The 19993-nt window shown below is 42.8% G+C and overlaps 1 protein-coding gene across 3 annotated transcripts in view; it reads right to left on the reverse strand.

Annotated features, from left to right (window-relative positions):
* Positions 1 to 19993, reverse strand: part of LOC110982067 (reelin-like) — a 51348-nt gene that overhangs the window by 13361 nt on the left and 17994 nt on the right. For all 3 annotated transcript variants that reach the window (XM_087135347.1, XM_087135345.1, XM_087135346.1), the window contains 29 exons: positions 19283 to 19516; positions 18774 to 18935; positions 18207 to 18443; positions 17426 to 17559; positions 16941 to 17118; positions 16286 to 16423; positions 15668 to 15854; positions 14843 to 15054; positions 13993 to 14155; positions 13319 to 13489; positions 12809 to 13044; positions 12376 to 12527; positions 11632 to 11836; positions 10371 to 10542; positions 10106 to 10181; positions 9766 to 9948; positions 8177 to 8456; positions 7521 to 7664; positions 6989 to 7163; positions 5859 to 6138; positions 5306 to 5489; positions 4743 to 4851; positions 3992 to 4218; positions 3551 to 3771; positions 3060 to 3210; positions 2641 to 2899; positions 1866 to 1997; positions 826 to 970; positions 388 to 556 (listed from right to left, as the gene is read on the reverse strand). In XM_087135347.1, the coding sequence (XP_086991473.1) occupies positions 388 to 556; positions 826 to 970; positions 1866 to 1997; positions 2641 to 2899; positions 3060 to 3210; positions 3551 to 3771; positions 3992 to 4218; positions 4743 to 4851; positions 5306 to 5489; positions 5859 to 6138; positions 6989 to 7163; positions 7521 to 7664; positions 8177 to 8456; positions 9766 to 9948; positions 10106 to 10181; positions 10371 to 10542; positions 11632 to 11836; positions 12376 to 12527; positions 12809 to 13044; positions 13319 to 13489; positions 13993 to 14155; positions 14843 to 15054; positions 15668 to 15854; positions 16286 to 16423; positions 16941 to 17118; positions 17426 to 17559; positions 18207 to 18443; positions 18774 to 18935; positions 19283 to 19516 (5316 nt within the window). The remainder of the gene's footprint in view (positions 1 to 387; positions 557 to 825; positions 971 to 1865; positions 1998 to 2640; positions 2900 to 3059; positions 3211 to 3550; positions 3772 to 3991; positions 4219 to 4742; positions 4852 to 5305; positions 5490 to 5858; positions 6139 to 6988; positions 7164 to 7520; positions 7665 to 8176; positions 8457 to 9765; positions 9949 to 10105; positions 10182 to 10370; positions 10543 to 11631; positions 11837 to 12375; positions 12528 to 12808; positions 13045 to 13318; positions 13490 to 13992; positions 14156 to 14842; positions 15055 to 15667; positions 15855 to 16285; positions 16424 to 16940; positions 17119 to 17425; positions 17560 to 18206; positions 18444 to 18773; positions 18936 to 19282; positions 19517 to 19993) is intronic.

Consider the following 19993-nt stretch of genomic DNA (forward strand, 5'->3'; position numbering starts at 1 on the left):
TGATAACCGAATATGGTGATGGGATATGGTAAATGACTCAATGATTTATGGTCCATACAAAGGCAGAACGGCTCCGTATGCCGATTAATGAACCTTCAAGAATCAAAGACACAACAAGGTCATGCTCAACTATGATTGTCAGTCCATAACATCATTCCCAACACTGGCGATTGGCTACAGAAAGTGAATCTCAGCTTGGTATCTGTGACAAATCACACAGGTTTCTGTATTTATAAACACAGCCATTGATTCACCACTTTATCATGTATAGTTTGTCCACTCAGTGCAAATTAATAGCCCCATAGGACACGAATGCGTCAGATTTTTATAATGACGCAGACAAACCTTCATCACCCATTGACTAAATGGGCCCTAAGGCTGGCTGACCTTGTGTGAGGAGGGAGTGGCATGACGACACGGTTCCAGCCAGCGTAGACATCAGCACCTAATTGGCTGCTCGGATGATAACTTGAGCAGTCAACGTCGGACGGCAGACATGCGCCGTATACCAGTTGCCAATGTTTGCCCATGTCCAGAGAGTACTCCAAATTAATACCTATCCACATACAGAAGAAGTTCAATATTAAAAAAAGACCAGTTGAGATTGAATCGAATAAGTGAAAATAATGATGAAATCCCAAACTCGGCTGGGAGAGAACAGAGCAAAGCAGTAACACAAATCATCAGAACAGGCCAAACCAAACTATTGTCTCGACCGGACCATTTACTGAAACTTTAAGCTTAGTAATCCAAACATTCCAAGACTGTATACAGAATATGAATATAAAGCCATTTTTTCACTCAGTTGGATGACTCCAGACTTACTGTAACACTGGTTGGAGCGAGTGCATCCCATCGCTAGCTCAAACTGTAGAAATGACTGCTCCGTTACCATGATGTCGGTGCTGACCATGTAACGCATCAGATCATTGCTGGAGAAGTGCAGTGCATTCACCCCCGAATCACAAACCTTGTGAACAAGTTTCAGAACAAAGGCCAAAAAAAAACAGAAAAAAGAACACAAATTCACTCTGGAAACCTCTCCACAACTGTTGAGCTGTTGTTGATCCGTTCTGACCAAGAGTTTAGTCTACAACGACAGACAATATCAAGTGAAGATACCCTGATTCTTTGCCTGTCGGCGGCTCAGAATGAAACAAAATCCTCAGCTGCAAGTGAAAGGCTGATGTGTGAGTTCAATCTGACGCCTGATAAACTGTAAGAAACAAGATACTAGGGGCACTTGTACAACACCAACCAGCATGCAATTTTAGAAAATGACATTTGGGTTGTGCACATTCTGACGAAATTTAGCATTGCTGGTGTGAGTAGCTCTCTGTCCTCACTGGTAAATAATTAGTGACTCCCGAGTAGATGAAGCTCATACAGACTCACCTTTGTAAATTTATTTGAAAAATGAACATTGTTGTACGCAACACTCTTTCCATCGACAACGGTTCTTATGAGTAAGCCACACAGTGTGATGAAGCCAGCTCAATTTGTTTCTTTTTTTATATTAATTCCTCAGGTAGGCAACGATTTCCATGCGGGTCCGTTGCTGCAGTAAGTGATGAGAGCTTTTTAATCTTACATGGAGATAAAGCCGTGTACAAACTGACTGGCTACGGCTGAGATTAACAAGCATGCCTATGACAAGAGCTGCAGCTGCTTAGCCACTGGATTCCAAAGGTGCATGTGTTCCTTCTAATCTCTGCTTAGTAAACTTGACATATCCAAGATCCAAGAATGACATCATAGTGGAGTAGGTGTCTGACTGATTTTGGCAGGCCAAGTTGATTCGTAAATCGGTATTAGAGCTGTTGATACACAGATGGATGACAAACGTAGACACCAGGGATACTGACCTGCTCCATGACGCCACCGGGAGACAAGAGCCAATTCTGATCATGGGGTGAGGTGATTTCGTTGCTGTCTCGCTGCATGGAGGAATCAAAGTCATCTTGTAGCACAGGCTGCCCGTGGCCACCGATGAATATCTACGAGGGAAGTCAACCAAATCGATTTCAATTCAACAGTTTTAGTTCTTATGAGCTCATTCACACTGTAAAATGTACAGGAAACCTCTAGAATTTCAAATGTATTCATTGTTTTATGCAGTGTGTTTAGAACACAGCACATTCCCAACACAGTTTTCCAATGGAATGTGTATATTTAAGAAATATCCTCAAAAACAAATCAAATAATGCGACCTCAAGGACTGGTTGATGACTTTGACAGTCTGGTCAGTGTTGCAGTTGAGTCCTTCACAAAGTCATTCAGTCTTAAACCAAGCCATAAGTGATGAACATGACAAAAGCATTGTTTTATTAATGTTAAACTTGTTCTTTTAGACTGGTCTTAGGAGAAGACTTGCGACGGCCTCGTCTACAACTCTGAGTTTATGAGCACTGATTCATGAATACAAAAGTAATCCTACCCTGGAACAAATGATTTTGAGACTTATTTTTAGAAACCCTCACAGAATCCCAAAACTTAATCTGGCAAAATCTAAACGTTTAAAGATTAATCTCAACCTAGGACATTTGGATTTCTTACATGGAAAGCACCGAGAAATCAAATGTTTGGATAGAATCCTTGCCTCTGAAGTTGACAATTGATTAGATTGGATTCCAGCCTTACCTGATCGATGGCCCAGTCATCGTAGAAGCTTCCCTCATGGGATGGTTGCCACCATCTGATCCTGGTGGCATTGCTCCTGGCCCCGCTGGGCAGTTCCAGCATGACGTACCGCGCTGCGTAGCTGTCGTTGTTGAAGCCCATCTCTTCCAAGAGGCTCCAGGTGACGCCTCCGTTGATGGAATACTGAAGCTGGACAGGGTGGTTCTTGGTGCTGGGTGGGGCATGCTCGCAACCAAGGCGGATGAAGAAGTGAACGATACTGCCGAAAAAAAAAAATAATCAAGATGTGACCAAGATGGGAGAGCTAGTGCGCTGTACGAATTCCAGAGGGCTTAGATTCAAATGCTATTTCTGTCCAATATCCTTTTGTTCATTTGGAAATTAACAAGGTTGTGTTCCATATTCTGTGGTCAGCTCACCTTGCAGCAGTCAGGTTCAGATCCCTCGTCACCAGCATTCTTTTACCACTGCCGACAAAGTGTAGACTGGTGCCTGTGATCAGGGTGCCACACTTGTTAGTCACCTCTCCACCACTCCACTGGAGGAACTTCATTGAGTCAACCTTGGGAGCTATAAGAATAGGAAAGCATCCAAGGTATAACAAATGGAAGTGCATGAATATACTATCAGCACTTCTTGTTGATCATGGGCATGCCACACTTTATTTTTAAGTTGGGAAAATTAACAGGGAAATTCTAGGGGATTTAAATTAATCAATGTAAGAAAAGCAAAATGTTCTCTTTTTATGGTTAATAAATTACATGCTACAATCGTAGAAGAATACATTATTTTCACTTGTTTCCTTAACATCACTTAAATCTTTCACCGTAAACATACTCGGCAAGGTTGTTTACTATTTCCAATCACACAGATTACGTTTCATGACCATTAATTTATTGTCATGTGTCACCTTCAAACTCCTCCTTCAGGTATCGCGGGTTCTGCTGGAGGGCATAACAGTTTCTGCCGCCATAACCTTGGTCACAACGACACTGGTGCCCATCAACGCAGGCTCCATGCCCACCACACAGTTCCGGGCAGAGAGGACCAATGTAGACGTTATCTAGAGCCCACGGGCGAGGCTGATCATGTGAGCGGTAGAAGCCTTGATACCATCGGAAACGAACAGTTCTTAAAAGAAACAAAAGATAGACTCACACAGCTGCCAAAATGTGATTTTCATAACAAGGTTCTTACACCTTTAAGAAAGTCAAATCCAGTGACTTGTCAGTGACTATCCCAAAGCAAATTATGAAACCAATGACTAAATATAGTTGAATGAAGGGCAGGTTTAAAGTTTAACTTGAAAAACTGAAAAAAAATAGTGAAATATGAATATTCATAGACATACCCACATATATGCAGTCCATTGATTAGTATGGTGACTCTCTTCCAAGGTTCCAGCTCCCCGATATAATACACGCTGGGTTCAGAAACATGACCGGAGCACACAGTGCTGGACCAGTTCTGGCCGAAGCAATCTGGTTTGAGCAGGTTCCATGTGGATCCATGGTCTCGCGAGAACTCCAGGGAGATAGGGTTGGCTGATATGGTTTCACTTGCACAGCCAACATTGATCTGTACATGAGCAAAGGTGAACAAAGTAGGCTGAAAGAATATTGAGACAAACTTATAAAAGCCAGAATGCTTTTGTGGTGATCAGCACCTAATGTCTCAGTGATTGAGAGTTGATAAAATGAGATGTAAAAGACACAGGTATTTGTATAGCTTTGATAACACAATCAAAAGTGAACAAGTGAGTTACGGCAGATCGGGAAACTAGAGAAATCTGGAAAACAATCAAGAAATGTTCATTTTTAACAGAAGGGAAGGAACACACCTGAGTTGTACTTCAGGAAATTCATTGAGTCAGTCATGGACTGAAAACCTAATCCATCCCCTGAGCAGGATTCGAACCCAAGTCAAAGTGTCAGAAAGCGAAACAATTTGATTTCACAATACGGTTGTAATTATCTGGCTGAAGGTCTTGTCACAGAAGTCCATCGTGACCACCTGTGTGCACAATTAATCCCCCTGGCCGGGAAAGACGAAGCTTAATTCAAGCACCAGTGAGTCAGACCATTTGTCATTTTTCCCCTCACCTCAAATTGCACCATGGTGTGCTCGTTGACGTCAATATCCCTCGTCGTCACTGAATGTTCCCCCGGTTCTAGCTGGTACACCAAGCCCAGGCTAGAACCTGCTGTCAACCTGGCCTCCGAGAATTCAAGTTACTCAAAGTCAGCCATTATTTCAGCTCAGATGGTTTCAGTATTCATAATATATCAAGGAAGTGTCACAAAAATTACTAAAAAGAAATTAATAAATTACAGAGTTACAAATGCTTTAAACAAGAGGCACACGGACAGAAGCAGGATTTGGTCCCATGTTTTGCCCATACAGTTGAGCTCAAAACAAAAAATCAATTTCTTTTTACATAATTCGCCCGGCACAAGGCCATCAGTGACTACTTAAGATGAGGGCTATAAGGAAAAGAAAGGAGAGGCTGAGAGAAAAACAAAGATCTGTCGCGTTCAATGTGAAAGATCTTTATTCACTTTGTGGTTGAACTGGGTTATGGTGTAGGCATCTACAAAACAGACACAGAATTACGTCAACATATCAACCTATATGCATGCTTAGAAATAAAAAAAAAAATCGGAACCTGGGGTGTGTTGATTGCACATCATCATCGGTAGATGGAAGGCAGAGGTGATCCAGCCGTGCTCCAGGATAGAAGAGCCAATCTTCCTCTGAGATTCCTGAGTCAAAGTCTCCTGACAGCATGTTACTGCCCATGAGGTTTCCACCGATGACGAGGCCGTCAATGGCCCAGGAATCACCATTGCCTGAAATTAAGAAAATGTGGTTCTCAGGTGTTTGTAGTGTTTCTGTTTTGGGTAGGCTGTGTAGATCCGACCCAGATGAACATGTAGTTCAAGTAATCAAAGAGAATATGCTGTAGACGATGAGAGGTTAAAATAAACACAAGTCAGTATCAAAACTCCTCTTGAGGAAAGGAATTTGCTTATTAGCTGCTACTTTTAAAACCTGAAGCATTACTTTGATGGTATATCAATAGCAAAACCTCAAGCTAAAAGCAAAAATGCTTGTGGCTGACTTTCGAAAGAAATGTAATGCTGTAAGTCAGTGAGACTATTTCACCTAAACAAGAAATGCTCATTTCTCGGGCTTCAAGTTTTGGTCTTGGAAAATACCTGAGTGTTTGGGTTGCCAGAACCGGAATTTGGTGGCATTGTTCTGGAACATGGGCAGCTTGATGTTGATGAAGGTCGGTCTGAGTGGCGTTGTGTAGTGCAGCTCACGTAACGTCTCCCAGGTGGTACCCCCATTGTTGGAATACTGGACTAGTACGGCACGGGACCGGTCAGGATCGATGCTGGTACTCTGCGATGGACAGCTGTACTGGAAGGTGAACTGCATGTATTGCATCATGGTGCAGTCAATGTCCTGCGTGACCAGCATTCGGGGCCCTGCCTGTCCAGTTGCGGAGATACACAAGCCATCAAATTCAAGTAACATTTTGACAGAAATCCACTAAAAGTGGGCTTAAGTGTAGCCATACCACAATCCAGTGGTTCTGCTTCATAGGGTTATTAGTTCCATTTTTACTGTTTCAAATGTGATGGTGTTTGGATTCAAACCCTGATAAGTACCACAGTGCTTGTGTTGTTCTTAAGCAGGATGCTTTACAACAATTGCCTCTCCCAACCCAGGAGTAAGAGTGCTTCTGAGGGTAGCAAACAGATTCACAGATCACAAGCTGCCGAAAACTGATCTCATAGCCCAATGAACAGGTGGCACAAAAACTGTGAACTGCTTTGACACGTCTGGATGTAAAGCATTATAAAGATATGAACAAGGAAATTAACTGGAGTGGGACTCGAACCTCCGACCTTCGTAACACCGTACCGGTGCTCTACAAACTGAGCTATCCAGCCCTATGTTGGTGGCTCTTCCCATTTGTCACTATTTCTGTTTGGGAGGCACTAGCCAGAAGCGGTTTCAACCTGAAACACCACATAGCCAGGGATCACGCCCTAATTACACGATACAACCTGGGAAGTGGTGAACAGGGGTCATTCAGAGAGGATGCGGCTTTTTGAACATAAATCACGAAACAAACTATATAGGGAAACTGACTAGGTGCTTATAAATGATAAAAACAAAGAAACTCAGTGGAGCAGGACTTGATCCTGCAACCTCCGGAACACTATACCGGTGCTCTACTGGTCAGTTTCCCATATACATGTTATTTGTTTCACGGATATAAAGCAACTCTAAAGGCACAACGTATCAATGTAAACTGGCTTGACTTTGAAGATACCTCTCGAAAGACTGCGGCAGTTCCTGATACCAGTATACCACACATGTTACCAATGTGTGCACCATAGGAACTAGACCAACGGGTTTCGGAGAGCTGCCCTTCAAAGTTGTCTTTGAGCATCTTAGGAAGAGGATGCTGAGGGACGCAACGAGAACCGCCAAAGCCAGCATCACAACTGAAAAAATCAACATTAAAAAGACGAACAGCTATCAAAATTAATCATCCCAAAACTTCATCTTGCCAAAAAAAGGGCTTTCGTGGTAAAGCATATAATCCAATATTTTTCAATGCCTAATCAAAATTTTCCATTTGATTTTTAAAATTCAGATTTTTTGCTGATTTTTCCAAAAAGGTGGAGTACATGAACCATTTAGCTTTTGACTCGTGTTGACATACAGAGCTTGTTTCCACAAAAGAAATGAACAAAAATTTGCGTACTTTTTCGAATCCCTCTGTTTTTCAAATGGATACATCACATTTCAGAAACAAGTCACATCTGGCCAATCATAGTGGCAACGCTTTCTGTACTTACATACACTGACCGTGATGGCACCCACCATGGCCAGAGCACATCCAGGGACAGTCATACAGACCTAGGTGGATGGAGTCTAGAGCCCAGACGTCTTGCTCGCCGGTGAAAGCTGGCTGGATCCAGCGGAAACGGGTGGAAGGCGATCTGTTGAGAGATGATGATGCAATCAAGACACAACAGCTTCAAAATACGGCAAAAAAGGAATTGGTAGGTGCAACAAAGATTGGTCTCTTGTAGCGTAACAGCAAGGAAGATTTTCCAAACCTCAGTCTTGCCAGAAGTCTTGGCTTTATGTCAGGCACAGGAATCATTTCTCAAGTAGCTTCTGTTGCCACAAAATGGATATAGTTCCACAATTTTAAAAAAGGCCAAGTGTGACCAGATCTCACAGAATTAGTCCTGAGGCCTTTCTATGTCAGTAAATTTGTCACAGTGTGTAAACTGGCCAATTTGTTTTGACGTATCACCGAGTTGGCCATCCAGAGGAAAACAGATGCTGTGCCGATGAAAAACGTTGATAATTCCAACGGATTTACATTGCGCAAGATTTTTTTTAAAGGCCCGTAACTCAAAAAGCAGCTCTGGAGATATCCAACTGAAATGAAATATAACTAAATGCATAATGCGATGAGAATTTTCTGGGTTAGATAACTCACACAGCAGCTATGGGGAGGTAGACGGTCACCCGCGTCCACTTGGAGTACATCTCGGCCGTGTACACGCTGCCAAGGTCGTAACCCCCACATCCCATGTCTGGCGGGATGCATTCCTTTTTCACGAGGTGCCAAGACCGTCCCATATCTACTGAGTACTCCAAGGCGATGGAGTGCTCGGGTGAGAAGGTGGTCTGGTGCCTACATCCAGCGACGATTTCAAATTGAAGGAATGTTGCTGGTGTGATCTCAAAGTCCCACGTTTCCGCGTAGCGAGGAGCACCTGTAATGTTTAAAGAAGGTTGGTACCAAGGCGGTTTTCTTCAAGCACTTTTTATTCACCATGAGCTAGGGAAAGCAGATGAATTTACAGGCAGGATAAAGACACTTCTCAGGAGACTGGGTGAAACGGAAGTTGATTTTCACTTTCGGAGGTTGCCTGGGATCAGTTGATCATAACTTGTGTGGATAACACTGACCTAGCTTTAAATTCTGTTGAGTAAATCTCCCCCCAAATGTGATATTTGTATGTGTTTGTCAAGCAGTCAAGTATATGTTAATTTAACTTTGATGCTTTTCTTGCAATGACTTCAGAAATATAATCTACAAATATTGACGACTTTGAGTGGTACAGTAAAACCAGCCTCCCGAGGTGATCCATGGAGCATTCTATTTTCCTGAGGCAAAGCTGAGGGAAAATAGAATGCTCCATGGATCCCCGAGGGAGACTAGTTTTACTATACAACTCGAAGCAGTCAATATTTGTTTTATAACACCTCGCCACAGATTCTGCACGATTTAAGCTAAAAATCAATAACATGGGTGTGAGTGGCCATTCAAAATTAAAGCTGAAAACAGCTAGCAAAAAGCTGAAATGTAAAGAAGTCCCCACACGTTTGTACACAGGAGGTGCACAAAAAAAATTAATTTCTTGGTCAACATCTACCAAAAAAACCCCTGAAATCAGCTAGAAAGCTGAATTTTCACACCGCTGCAATAATACCATATCAAAAAGCAAAGTGTTAGTGTGCCATTTTGCAAATTGTGTGCGATGTTAGAATGTGTGTACTGCCAACATACACCATGTGACATACCGGACCTGAATATTTGCATCTTCGTTCTTTTAACCTATTCAGCTAGTAGTACCTAGTACGTAGCCTGGTTCAACAGTAGGCCTATTATTCATGGTTTCGTTGCTATGGATGTAGTTCTTTGGTTGCTACGGGTATAGTTCTTTTCAGGGCGAGGCTGAATGTGTATATTCTTTTTGGAGTGGTGGCACAAAAATAGTAAACCTGGCAAGCATCACATGACACACTTTGGCCAATCAAGATGTAGAATCTGTGGGTGAGGCGTTATGAATGTTCACATTGTTACGAGCTTAAATTACAATAAAGAAACAAGTAAACAAACTTATACTCCCCCTAAATGTTTTATATTCGGAACAAATTAATGCCTTAATTTGGAAGATCTTTACATGAAGTAATTTTCTGCAGTAAAATGGCTATGATAAAATGTAATCTGATAACAATGAATAATTTTTTTTTTAACTGATCTACAGAAAATGCATTACTGTGGGTCACGATACTCACCACTTCCGCCATCAAAGACAAGTGCTTCTAGCCTAGAGTGGCAGTGTGTCTTTCGGGTACCAGACATGACGGAGTACCAGCTATCGCTCAATTCTGCATCAAATCCTTCATAGAAGCCGTGTGCATTGGTGTCGTTGGCTCCAATCAGAACGTTGTCGATGGCCCACTGTGCTTGTCTTCCATCTGAAATGTTGAAGGAAATATGACATTGACTTTCTGTAAAGCACATGCGTCAAAACAAAAAGTCTGAATTGGCTGGGCCTGGACGTGTCAAGAAAGTGGTGTTCAGCTTGTTTTTATGATTCAGATACAAAACAGCTTTCCTCAAATCCATACCTACCCATGGATATAAACGGCTGCCACCATCGGAATACGGTGTCATTCGTCTTAGCTTCTGTGGGCAGTTCTATGGTTACCTGCAACCAGAAGGAGAAAAATTCTTATGAGACGGGAAGAAGATTGAGAGGCATGCAAATAGAAGGGGCCAAGTAGTTACAGTACAGTCTTACTCATGTTTTATGACACCAGGGACTGTTTGGTACTACAGAGTAGCAACCAAGCTAAATGGCATTGTAACAATGCATTCCAAGGCTGACTTTCCTTACTTTGACAGAGGAAGCCATGTCCACCGCGGTTGGGTCGATAGCTTGCAGGGTATGCCAAGTGATGCCGTTGTCTGCGGAGAACTGTACGATGACTGTCTCCTGACGTGACGTAGCAAGTTGGCACAGGGATCCTAAGTCCGGGCTTCCAATGCGTAGGTAGAACTGAAGGATCCTGGCAGCGAACACAAGACGGGAATTATCCTTCAAGTTAAAAGTCAATCAGTTCCGACATGTGGGGATTCTAAAATCCTTTGTAACAGGGAATCTGCTTGTTAACAGGTTTGTCCAACACTGCCAGAACTTCTTGTGCATAAACTAACAGGAATCCAATTTACTGATCGATTTGCTCAGTGTGTGGCCTGTTTTCCCTGTTCGTTTTATAAGAATATTCAGAAGCTGATTCTCTGAATTTTAATGGATTTTTAAATGTAAAAAGTACCCTCAATGGCAAAACATATTATTGTAAAGTATTTCTGAGAAGGATCCACACATTCCTAAAAAAGTGCCCCAGGCACTGTAGCTCATAAACAAGCCTGAAGAAACCTGTAGAGAGGAGACAATGAGAAGCAGTTACAGTTTTAGAGGTGGGAGGAAAACCCCAGAGGAATATTCTGGGTAAAACCCACGGAATTAGGTAGGGACCGAAAACCCAATCCATATGTGGACCGAGCCAGGAATCGAACCCAGACCACAGAGGTAAAAGACAAGGAAATGCTTTCACAGGTCCAACTGTCCCTATGTGTACCTACCGTAACATGGGGTAACTTTGGGCCACTTTTTGCATGTATGTTATCATTTCTTCTCAGATAAGACAATTTCAATTTCCCTTCTTTTCAGAGCATTGTGATACTCATCTAAACTTTGATGCTGAAAAAAAGGAAGTTCAAAATTTATTGGTGTCTTAGAGCTTAAAAAAAGGGGTGACCAAAGTTACCCTGGGTTTGGGGCAATATTGGCCACCTTTTGTTTTTGGCCTTCATCAAAACGGGGCATGAAAATCAAAATAAAAATGGTTACCATGGTTACCACAAACAACGAAAATGTTAAATAATGAATAACTATGATATTTCTGAATAAAATGATACTAAATACGTCCGCATCCACTGTGGGTTTGAGAGAATAACAACGTTTCAAACCCTCTAGTGGTTACTGACCAAAGTTACCCATGTTACGGAGTATCAAGGCAAGTACCAGATGTCCTTTGAATCACGTCACCTGTGGCATAGGATTCTAATCGGCAACAAACTTCAACTGCACTCACTTGATAGCTGATGTGTTCAAGGGGACCGTCCGAGCCTCTCTCGGACCAACAGACCCAAAGTACAGAGTGTTGTCCATCTTGATGACACCACACCCCTGACCGATGGCCCCGCTCTGTGGGCTGGCCCACGATGCACCGAGTATCCGGCCTTCGAACTCGTCCATCAGACCAATGGGGTTCTCTCTCAACGGCTGGCAGCTCACGCCTAAATGCATATTAAAAGCCATCAGGTCAACCTGGCCTCAGCAATTCACAACAGTAATTCTAGCTGCAGTGATGGTAGACATGGCTTTTTTCCACACTCAGGGATGCCATGGCACGAGTGGTGACACTTATGAGATGAAGGCCTCTACATCTGGCACTTTGTAATTCAACAGGAACCTTCAAAAGTTTCCGGCCATATACTGTCCATCATATCCATTTTTATCCAGACGCCAAACCGAGTGGTACATCAAAACAAAAAGCTTAAAGTGATCTTTCTAGTGCATGAAAATAATTACTAAACATATGGCATTACTGAGACTCCCCGTTGTGGAATCCTGTCACTTATTATCTGTGAGTCGTATATTGACAGCAATGCATTCTTCTTCAAAACAAACAGTTTACATATCAATTAAATTGTACAGGTAATCATTAAATTAATCATTTTTGAGTCCAAATCTAGTTTTCCAGTTTCGGAAACTTCAACGCCCGATATTCTCACTCTCTGATATTCTCTTCTCTCATGTACACCTACAGCCTTACCTGTATGACCATAATCACAATGACATCTCCCCTCCAAGCACACGCCGTGACCACGGCAGTTGTCCGGACAGGCCTCCCCGATGTACACTGCTCCGATGCTGAAGGTGGGAGCAAACTCATCCTCCGCCTGCCAAAAACGGAACTGGGTCTTCCTGTAAAGGCAAAGACGTATCCAACAGTTGTAGCTATGGAGATACACAGGCACCATTAGCTTTTACGTCCCCATGTATGTGAGGACATCATGCACCACTCTGAAAACGGCCAAAGGCATTCTGGTTGCTGTGACCTTAACTGCACATGCTTTTTGCCTAGTTTTGTTTCGGGGAGTGTTGGCGTAGTACCGGCGCTGTGTTCCGATGGTGACAGGTTCAAATCTTACTCCACTTCATCAGTTTTGAGGTTTGAGTGTAAACAAAGCCAGGAGGAGACCTACTTTTGAGTGATGTGTTCTGGGAGTCGTATGACCACCAGTCTCCAATAGGCATACTGCCCCATGTGGTAGACACTCCCTTCCTGATAGGTTTGCCCTGCCCCTGTGCAGAGCCCTTCCTCTAGGCTGGAGGGATAGCAGCTCTCGATGACTTGATTCCAGTGAAGGCCGTTGTCGTGGGAATATTGGAGATAGACGGGGGCAAAGTGGGTGAAACCGGACAGGCAGCCAATCACAAGCTGAGATATAACAAATAGTTCAATGACACAAAGGACAAGGCTTCTGTGACAAATTTTGACATTGGTTCTGTTCACAATCGTCAGTCAGCAAGAAGAAAGTTGATTGTGGGCGCGACACCAACGTATCAAAATACACAAGATAATAAAACTATTAAAGGGTCATATTTTTTAATGAAAATTAAAAAGCAATGAAAATAACTGACAAATATTAACAACATCTTGTACCAAATGTCACGAAATTTACAACGTGATTGACAAGGAAAGCCAAGCACACCTTGAACTGTATGACATCACCGCCTTTAAGTGCCATCTTCCTAGTGACAGCAAACCGGTCCCCGCCTAGCTGATTAAACACTAGCGCATTCATGTTCACTGAGCTACAATAGCTGCCTGGTTCCCCGTTACTAACTGTCATCCACAGGCTATCTGGGCTTGCGCCTTCATCCTGGGAAGGAGAATTGCATTATGAGAAAGAAAGTCAATCGCACATCAAGCTAAAGTCTGGTCACTAGAAAGGTCAGACATTGAAGAAATAGGGGACATAGACTGCTTGTGCATTAATAACTTGAGGCTGGATAACTTGCTGTTGGTCGACGGATTGTGGTGACTTGTTTCAACTGGAAACAACTTTGGATGGACGTGTGTTAATTTATGGTGCCTTGCAATTGGTTTGTGACTGACAGTGGTGGCCTGCGATGAGTTGTGCTTGGCTTGTGACTTTTGCATAAATTGTAATGGATTGTGACATGAGAGTTTGTGATAACCTTCATGATGACTTGTGATTGGCTTGTGAATGAGAAGACTTGATAGCTTGCGATGTGATATCTTTTGATTACTTCTGATGGCTCATGATTGGTTTGTGTCACTGAAAGTAGGCATCGTTTCACTGAAGATTCACTAGTCCCTACGTAACTTGTTTGCCCCACAAAGCTATATCCAACGATGTACCTGCAGATAGGCATCATGGTCCGCCTGTACGTTGAACTCGTTACCAATGTAGACATCATCCAGGGCCCACTGGTCCTCAAATGCCCCACTGTGGCTAGGTTGCCACCAGCGGAACCTGGTGCTGCTCGCCTTGGCTGACTGAGGGAGCTTCTGGTGGACAAACCTTGGTTACCAAGGGCAGAAAAAAAAAATTCCATTCCATAACATCAGTGCACCACCGAGGCTGGGTCTCCAGTCAGAATAAAATGCAAATTGTGAATGCGACCTGCAATTTCACAGTGACGATTTGTGTCGTGAGGGAACATTTCATATGTTTGGAAGTTTCTGCTTCACCTGGAATGTTCCCAATAGGAATGCTCTCTACTCTCACTGGGAACATGACACTCTAAAGTTAGCATGCAAAAACAAAGATGAACGTTCCAATTCAGGAACATATATATGTTGTTCTAGGAAGGAACTGTCGGTGTTCCCAATTGGACCAAACAAGGCTTTCATTGAAACCTTAAACCTCTGCATTTTCAGGACACTCTGTGAACTTGTTGGAGTTGAACACTATTAGAGGACAGAGAATTTAGCTGTGGCATGTTTCAAGGTCACACGAATGAGTCGTTATTTGAAAAAACAAATCTTTTTTTTCTGCAGGAGATAATTTCTAGGAGCAAAGGGATAACTTGGACATTTTTTGACCAGGCAATAAGAACAGCACATCTGCCAATAGCAGACATACACTTAAAATATGCACAATACAAGAGAAAAAAGTCAAGCAATTTCTAGAAATAATGCTAGTTGGTGAAGGCTACTAAGGATGAATCAGATCTTGCGTACTATGTGTAGCCTGATTTCAACTTACTTGGCTTGCCTGTAATCACTGTAGTACAGTTCCAACAGCAGGTGCCACGTGATACCCCCGTCATTGGAGTACTGGAGTAGCACCCCTTCCTCCCTGCGATCGACGCCGCGACACGTTGGCAGCGTGCCGTCACCGCCCAGCCGGATGTAGAACTGAACGAAGGAAGCTGACGCTGTGTTGAGGTCATGACTGATCAGCTCCCGTACTCCGGGCTGAATGAACATTCAAGAAAAGAAGTCCAATTAATGCACCCCATCCATATTGGTTTTCATCTTCAGTTAAATGAGAAAAGTTAACTGACAGGCGATCCGAAAATCCTCCTCTCAATAAGTACATCTAGCCAACTTATGCCGGAAGATATGTCAGCCTGTAAAATTTTTTTTGTGACAACTGTCAACATGGTAACATTCCAGCTGTGCATAACTGCAGCTGCAGGCAGCATGGTAACCTGTCAGTTTCCCATTCATTTTGCACACACACAAGTCTGTGGTGGTGACCATGTGTTGAACTCGAACACGCTTTCAGTGTAGGGCCTATGATTTAGCAAACACTCAAATATGGTAGGGCCCTGGAGTGTTCCAAAAATGAAGCTACCAAATGCTACACAAATAACTCACAAGGGCTGGCACTTATCAAGTCCATCTTAGTTATGGACTGATACTGTGGTGTCTTGATGCTTCAAAAGTCTGGTTTTCAGGGTGGGGGGTTAACCAATGCCGCACCTGGGGCCAGCTGGCCGTGATATAAATCTGTCAAACAGTTAAACAGGGCTACTGTTACAATTATATTGAATATACAGAAAAGGGACAGAAGAGTTCGACTTACTCCGTAGAAATACAGAGAGGATCCCGAAGTGACAATTCCACATCCATCCTCAACACCCCTGATGGTTCCACCGTGGACATCCCTCCAATCAGAGAAGAGGACGGCAGCCTCGTCAAAATCTGATTGGACGGAAGAGGGGAGGTAGTTGGGCGTGCAGGTATCGCCGCTGTAGCGCGAACTGTCACAGCTAGTAAAACCAGACAGACGTTTTATGGAATCTTTTTTATGGAGAGTATAAGTTCACCACAGACCTACGCTATTCACTCGCTAAAGTGAGTGTACACACGTGATGTATCCTCCATGAACCTCTTACGAGAAAAAATATGCTTTAACGTAGAACATGTTTTGAGCCATTAAACCAAGGAACAGTTCAATTTATAGTACTAGCCAAAACGTTCTGCCTTAACCAATAAGCAAAGAAATCCTTAGTTACAGGATTTACGCATGTGTGTTACCATGACATAACCAAAGTTCCTTGCTAACCTGTGAAATATGCTAACCGTTAGCATGAAGTTTCTTGCTACGGTTGGCCAAGAGTTTTTTTTAATGGTAAGCACAAAGACTTTGTAAGCATTATTTTGTGCGCTTAGCAGCCTAGCATTTCCTTTGTTTATATACCTGCAGACACCATCCACACAACGTCCCTGTCCATGGCAGAGTTCGGGACAATCTTTGCCAATGTAGATGTTATCGATAGCCCAGGAGTCAATGCCATTGAAGACAGACTGTTGCCATCGGAATCTTGTTGACACAGTCCTGGAATCAATCAACATTGCAAAGAAGGTCTTCACAAAATTAGCCAAGGTTATCATTCAGAGATGCGCTTTGCTAGGAAGGTGGAAAACTCCTTCCAAAGGGGATAGGGCAAGGCACTCATTACCAGCAAACTGACTAACCATCAATGGTGCTTGGAGGGTGGTCATCAATGGTGCTTGGAGGGTGGCCATCAATGGTGCTTGGAGGGTGGCCATCAATGGTGCTTGGAGGGTGGTCAATTCTGACGTATTTTCAAGCAAATTGGTGTCTTCCATTCCCTTTTCTCCTTTCTTGTTCTTTTCTTTCTCTTTTCTTCTCCTCTTTTTTCCTTGTTTCATGGGGAGGGGGCAAGAAACCCCCTGTCCCCACAAGAGGCCCATGTTTACAGGGGATGCAAGTAACAACAAACTGGTTCTTTCCATAAATACAGAGATGCAGCGCCAAACATACTTCTGAATTTCTTGTGTCAATTTGGGTATAAACTCGCGAGTGATGGCCGTGACGAGACTACACTCACCTCAAGGCGGGCGGAAGTCGTACAGTAATCCGTGACCATTCCCCATACTGCGTGTCGTCATAGACACTCGCGCTGTGGTAGTCATTTTGGCAGTGGGTCTGGCCTGGTAGGCATTCCTGGGTGACTAGCTGCCAGGTAAGGCCATGGTCAGTAGAATACTCAAGGTAGACCTTCTTATCTGAAAATATTTAAAACAAAACAAGAAAATATAACTTTTGTTAGCTGGTCTGAAGTGAGTACAAATTTTCATATTCAACTCTCAATTTGCCAATAAAATGACCAAAGTTTGTAGTGACACAACTAATCCTAGTTTAGTTTTAATTAAATCGTTTTCAGTTTGAAACAATGTCAAATAAATCTGTTTGATGAAGGCTCCCTAACGATAAATAAATGTGTTGGGTAATTTTGGAAACCTTTTCAAAAGCTGTAGTTGCTCACTACCAGTAAAGTAAAAGTACGCAGACAGAGATATTGCTGTCACCTACCATCTCTGTGTGGATGGCCATATCTCCGCCCACAACCCATGACCAGATCAAACTGTAGGATGTAAGAAGCCCCAATCTGTAAGCTCTGGGTCTCAGCATATCGAACACCACCTGGCTCTGAGCTTCCAGAAAACCTGGACGATGGTCAAAGTGGGAAGAAAACTGTCGTGACTCTTAGCACCAAACTATTTTGGGTCGGTCACCTTCGGTACCTATTTTTGCAGAAAAAGTAGCTCGAAGCAGTGACTTAAATGGTACCCAGTGCGATGTAATGAATTCAGACAAAAGGCAGAAGCCGCATGGTATGCAAAGCACTCTCCACTTTAACAATGCATTTTAGTCCATCGTGTCATACCCAATGAGACTGCTTATTGGCCAGATCACGCTATCTCTGTGCGATATCGTTGAGAAAGGGCTCAGGTTTATTACAGTGGTTGAATGACCTATCATATGGTTTGCCCGCTCTCAGTAGAAATAGTCCCACAGGAAACCACTGTGTCTGATTCGTTTCATCTTACAGAATATCCTTGACTGCTCACTGTGTAAATAGGCCCCCGGGTTGTAAATAAATGCAGAAACAAAGGCTCCGGTCTCACTTGATACTTTAAGTTAGTAGAAGTAGTTTTGTAACAGTGTTCATAGCTTCACTGCACTGTAGCATCCAATTATGGTGACAGCTACAGACTATTACAAATGATAAATATAAAAGACATGTGCACTATCGTCGGAGAGTAAACCTAAACAGGGAAATGGCTCTAACAATGACTGAAGTGAGACTCACACCAGAGCCTCGTGGGCCTTGCAGAAATCTCTGATCTCCCCCAGGTGAAAGCTGAGCGATTGCTTCACCACCGAGTCGTCGCTCATGTCCAGATTGATGGTGTTGAAGAGCACTGGTGTTAGCGAGACACCGTCCAGCGCCCAGACGTCATGTCCACTGCCCGAATGAGAAGGCTGCCACCAACGAAAACGACAGGCAGGACCCTTGGCTTCATCAGGTAGATGAACCAATTCTGATCTGGGTGGACAAAGTTGAAAGGGGACACAGTGTCTAAAAAGCTACCTACAATTTTCATATGGAACTTACGGAACTAAAACTTCAGAAATGACAAAGGAAGAAATGCATCATGGGTGAAACTTTCTAGACAGAATTTTTTTTTCAGTAGTTTACATTTTCTCATTTAAAATTTTGTAAGGCTAATTTTTATGATTTTAAATGAAAATACGGTACTACACTGTAGTTAATGAGTTCTTTTTTCAGCAGAACAACCCTATCAACAGAAGCAACTGAAAGAGAACTTTTCAGGGCAAATAATTTTTTTTTAAAGAAATCATATTTTGAGCTTGCCTGGGAGTTTTGTACGCGTTATGTCCCATGTGTTTCAGCAGCTGCCATTCAATGCCATTGTCACAGCTGTAGAACAGCAGTAAGCTCTCTGATTGGTCGTCGGGAGATGCACAGGTGCCAATACTGGACTGGCTGCCTATACGAACAGTAAACTGCAAAAACCTAGGGTGTAAAAAGTTAAACAAGCTGTGTATTACAAACTTATTCTCAGCATTTTTGTCGTCATGCCCACTATTTCCTAGTCATCAATTGGGAATGCTTAAATTTTCAAACTTCCAATCTGCTCTGAACTTCTCAAGTCCATCAACTGTGTTGGTCTTCTGACTATTTTGTTTCCAATTCAAGAACCCTCTTTTTTTCAGATGAAAAAAAAAAGCATGAACCTAGCTAGAACAGAAAATTCCACCTTTTTACAATTCCACAGAGTTGGAGAGAATGCCTCAATAACAGGATGTAGTCACCAAACAGCCTCTTTATTTTCAACAACAGTTAATTAGCAATTGTCATACCGACTGTTGGTGCTGTCGAGTTCCTGTGTAATAATCTCTCTCTTGCCAGCTTGATTAAAGACCAGTGCCTTGCCTGATGCCAGCACCCCGCAGTCATATCCCACAATGCCCCCGCGAAGGGTGGAGAACTTAAAGTCCATCTCGGCGTCGAAGTTTTCAAAATTCTCTGTGAAATTGGTGGGCAGCACAGAGAGGGGCACACGGCAGTCGTGGCCGGCGAAGTCCTCGTCACATCTGGGTCAATATGTCACAACCAGAGGAAAGTAAAATCAGAAACATGAAGTTTTCCGTGACACTTCTTGCTCAAGGTCTGTCATGGAGAAAGCATGACATGACAAGCAATGAATGGGCGAGGCGAAGACAACACTTTCTTCGCAGGAATTCAAAGTTCCGAGTCTACTCTCTGACTTTTTCTATTCTCCGGCTATTTCTCCAAACAGCTGGTGATTATGTAATAAAGGGAATAGCAAAGTTTGATATATAAGTTTAATCAAAATGCATGAAAATTATTGACACATATATTTTGGCTCCTATTATATTGTTTCACTTTGGATTACTTGATTATTGGATTTGTCTTTAGTATCCATTTTGATATGTTCTGTTCAACACCCATTTAAATGGCGACAACATACTCTAACAAACTTACAGTGTGGTGCTTGTTTGTAACATTGCCGTTTTCTTTTTTCAATTTGTTCTCCATTTTCACCCCAT

Source organism: Acanthaster planci, linkage group LG04 (genome assembly GCF_054643075.1).
Source record: "Acanthaster planci isolate LZ-2023a linkage group LG04, COTS_SCS, whole genome shotgun sequence".
NCBI lineage: Eukaryota > Metazoa > Echinodermata > Asteroidea > Valvatida > Acanthasteridae > Acanthaster > Acanthaster planci.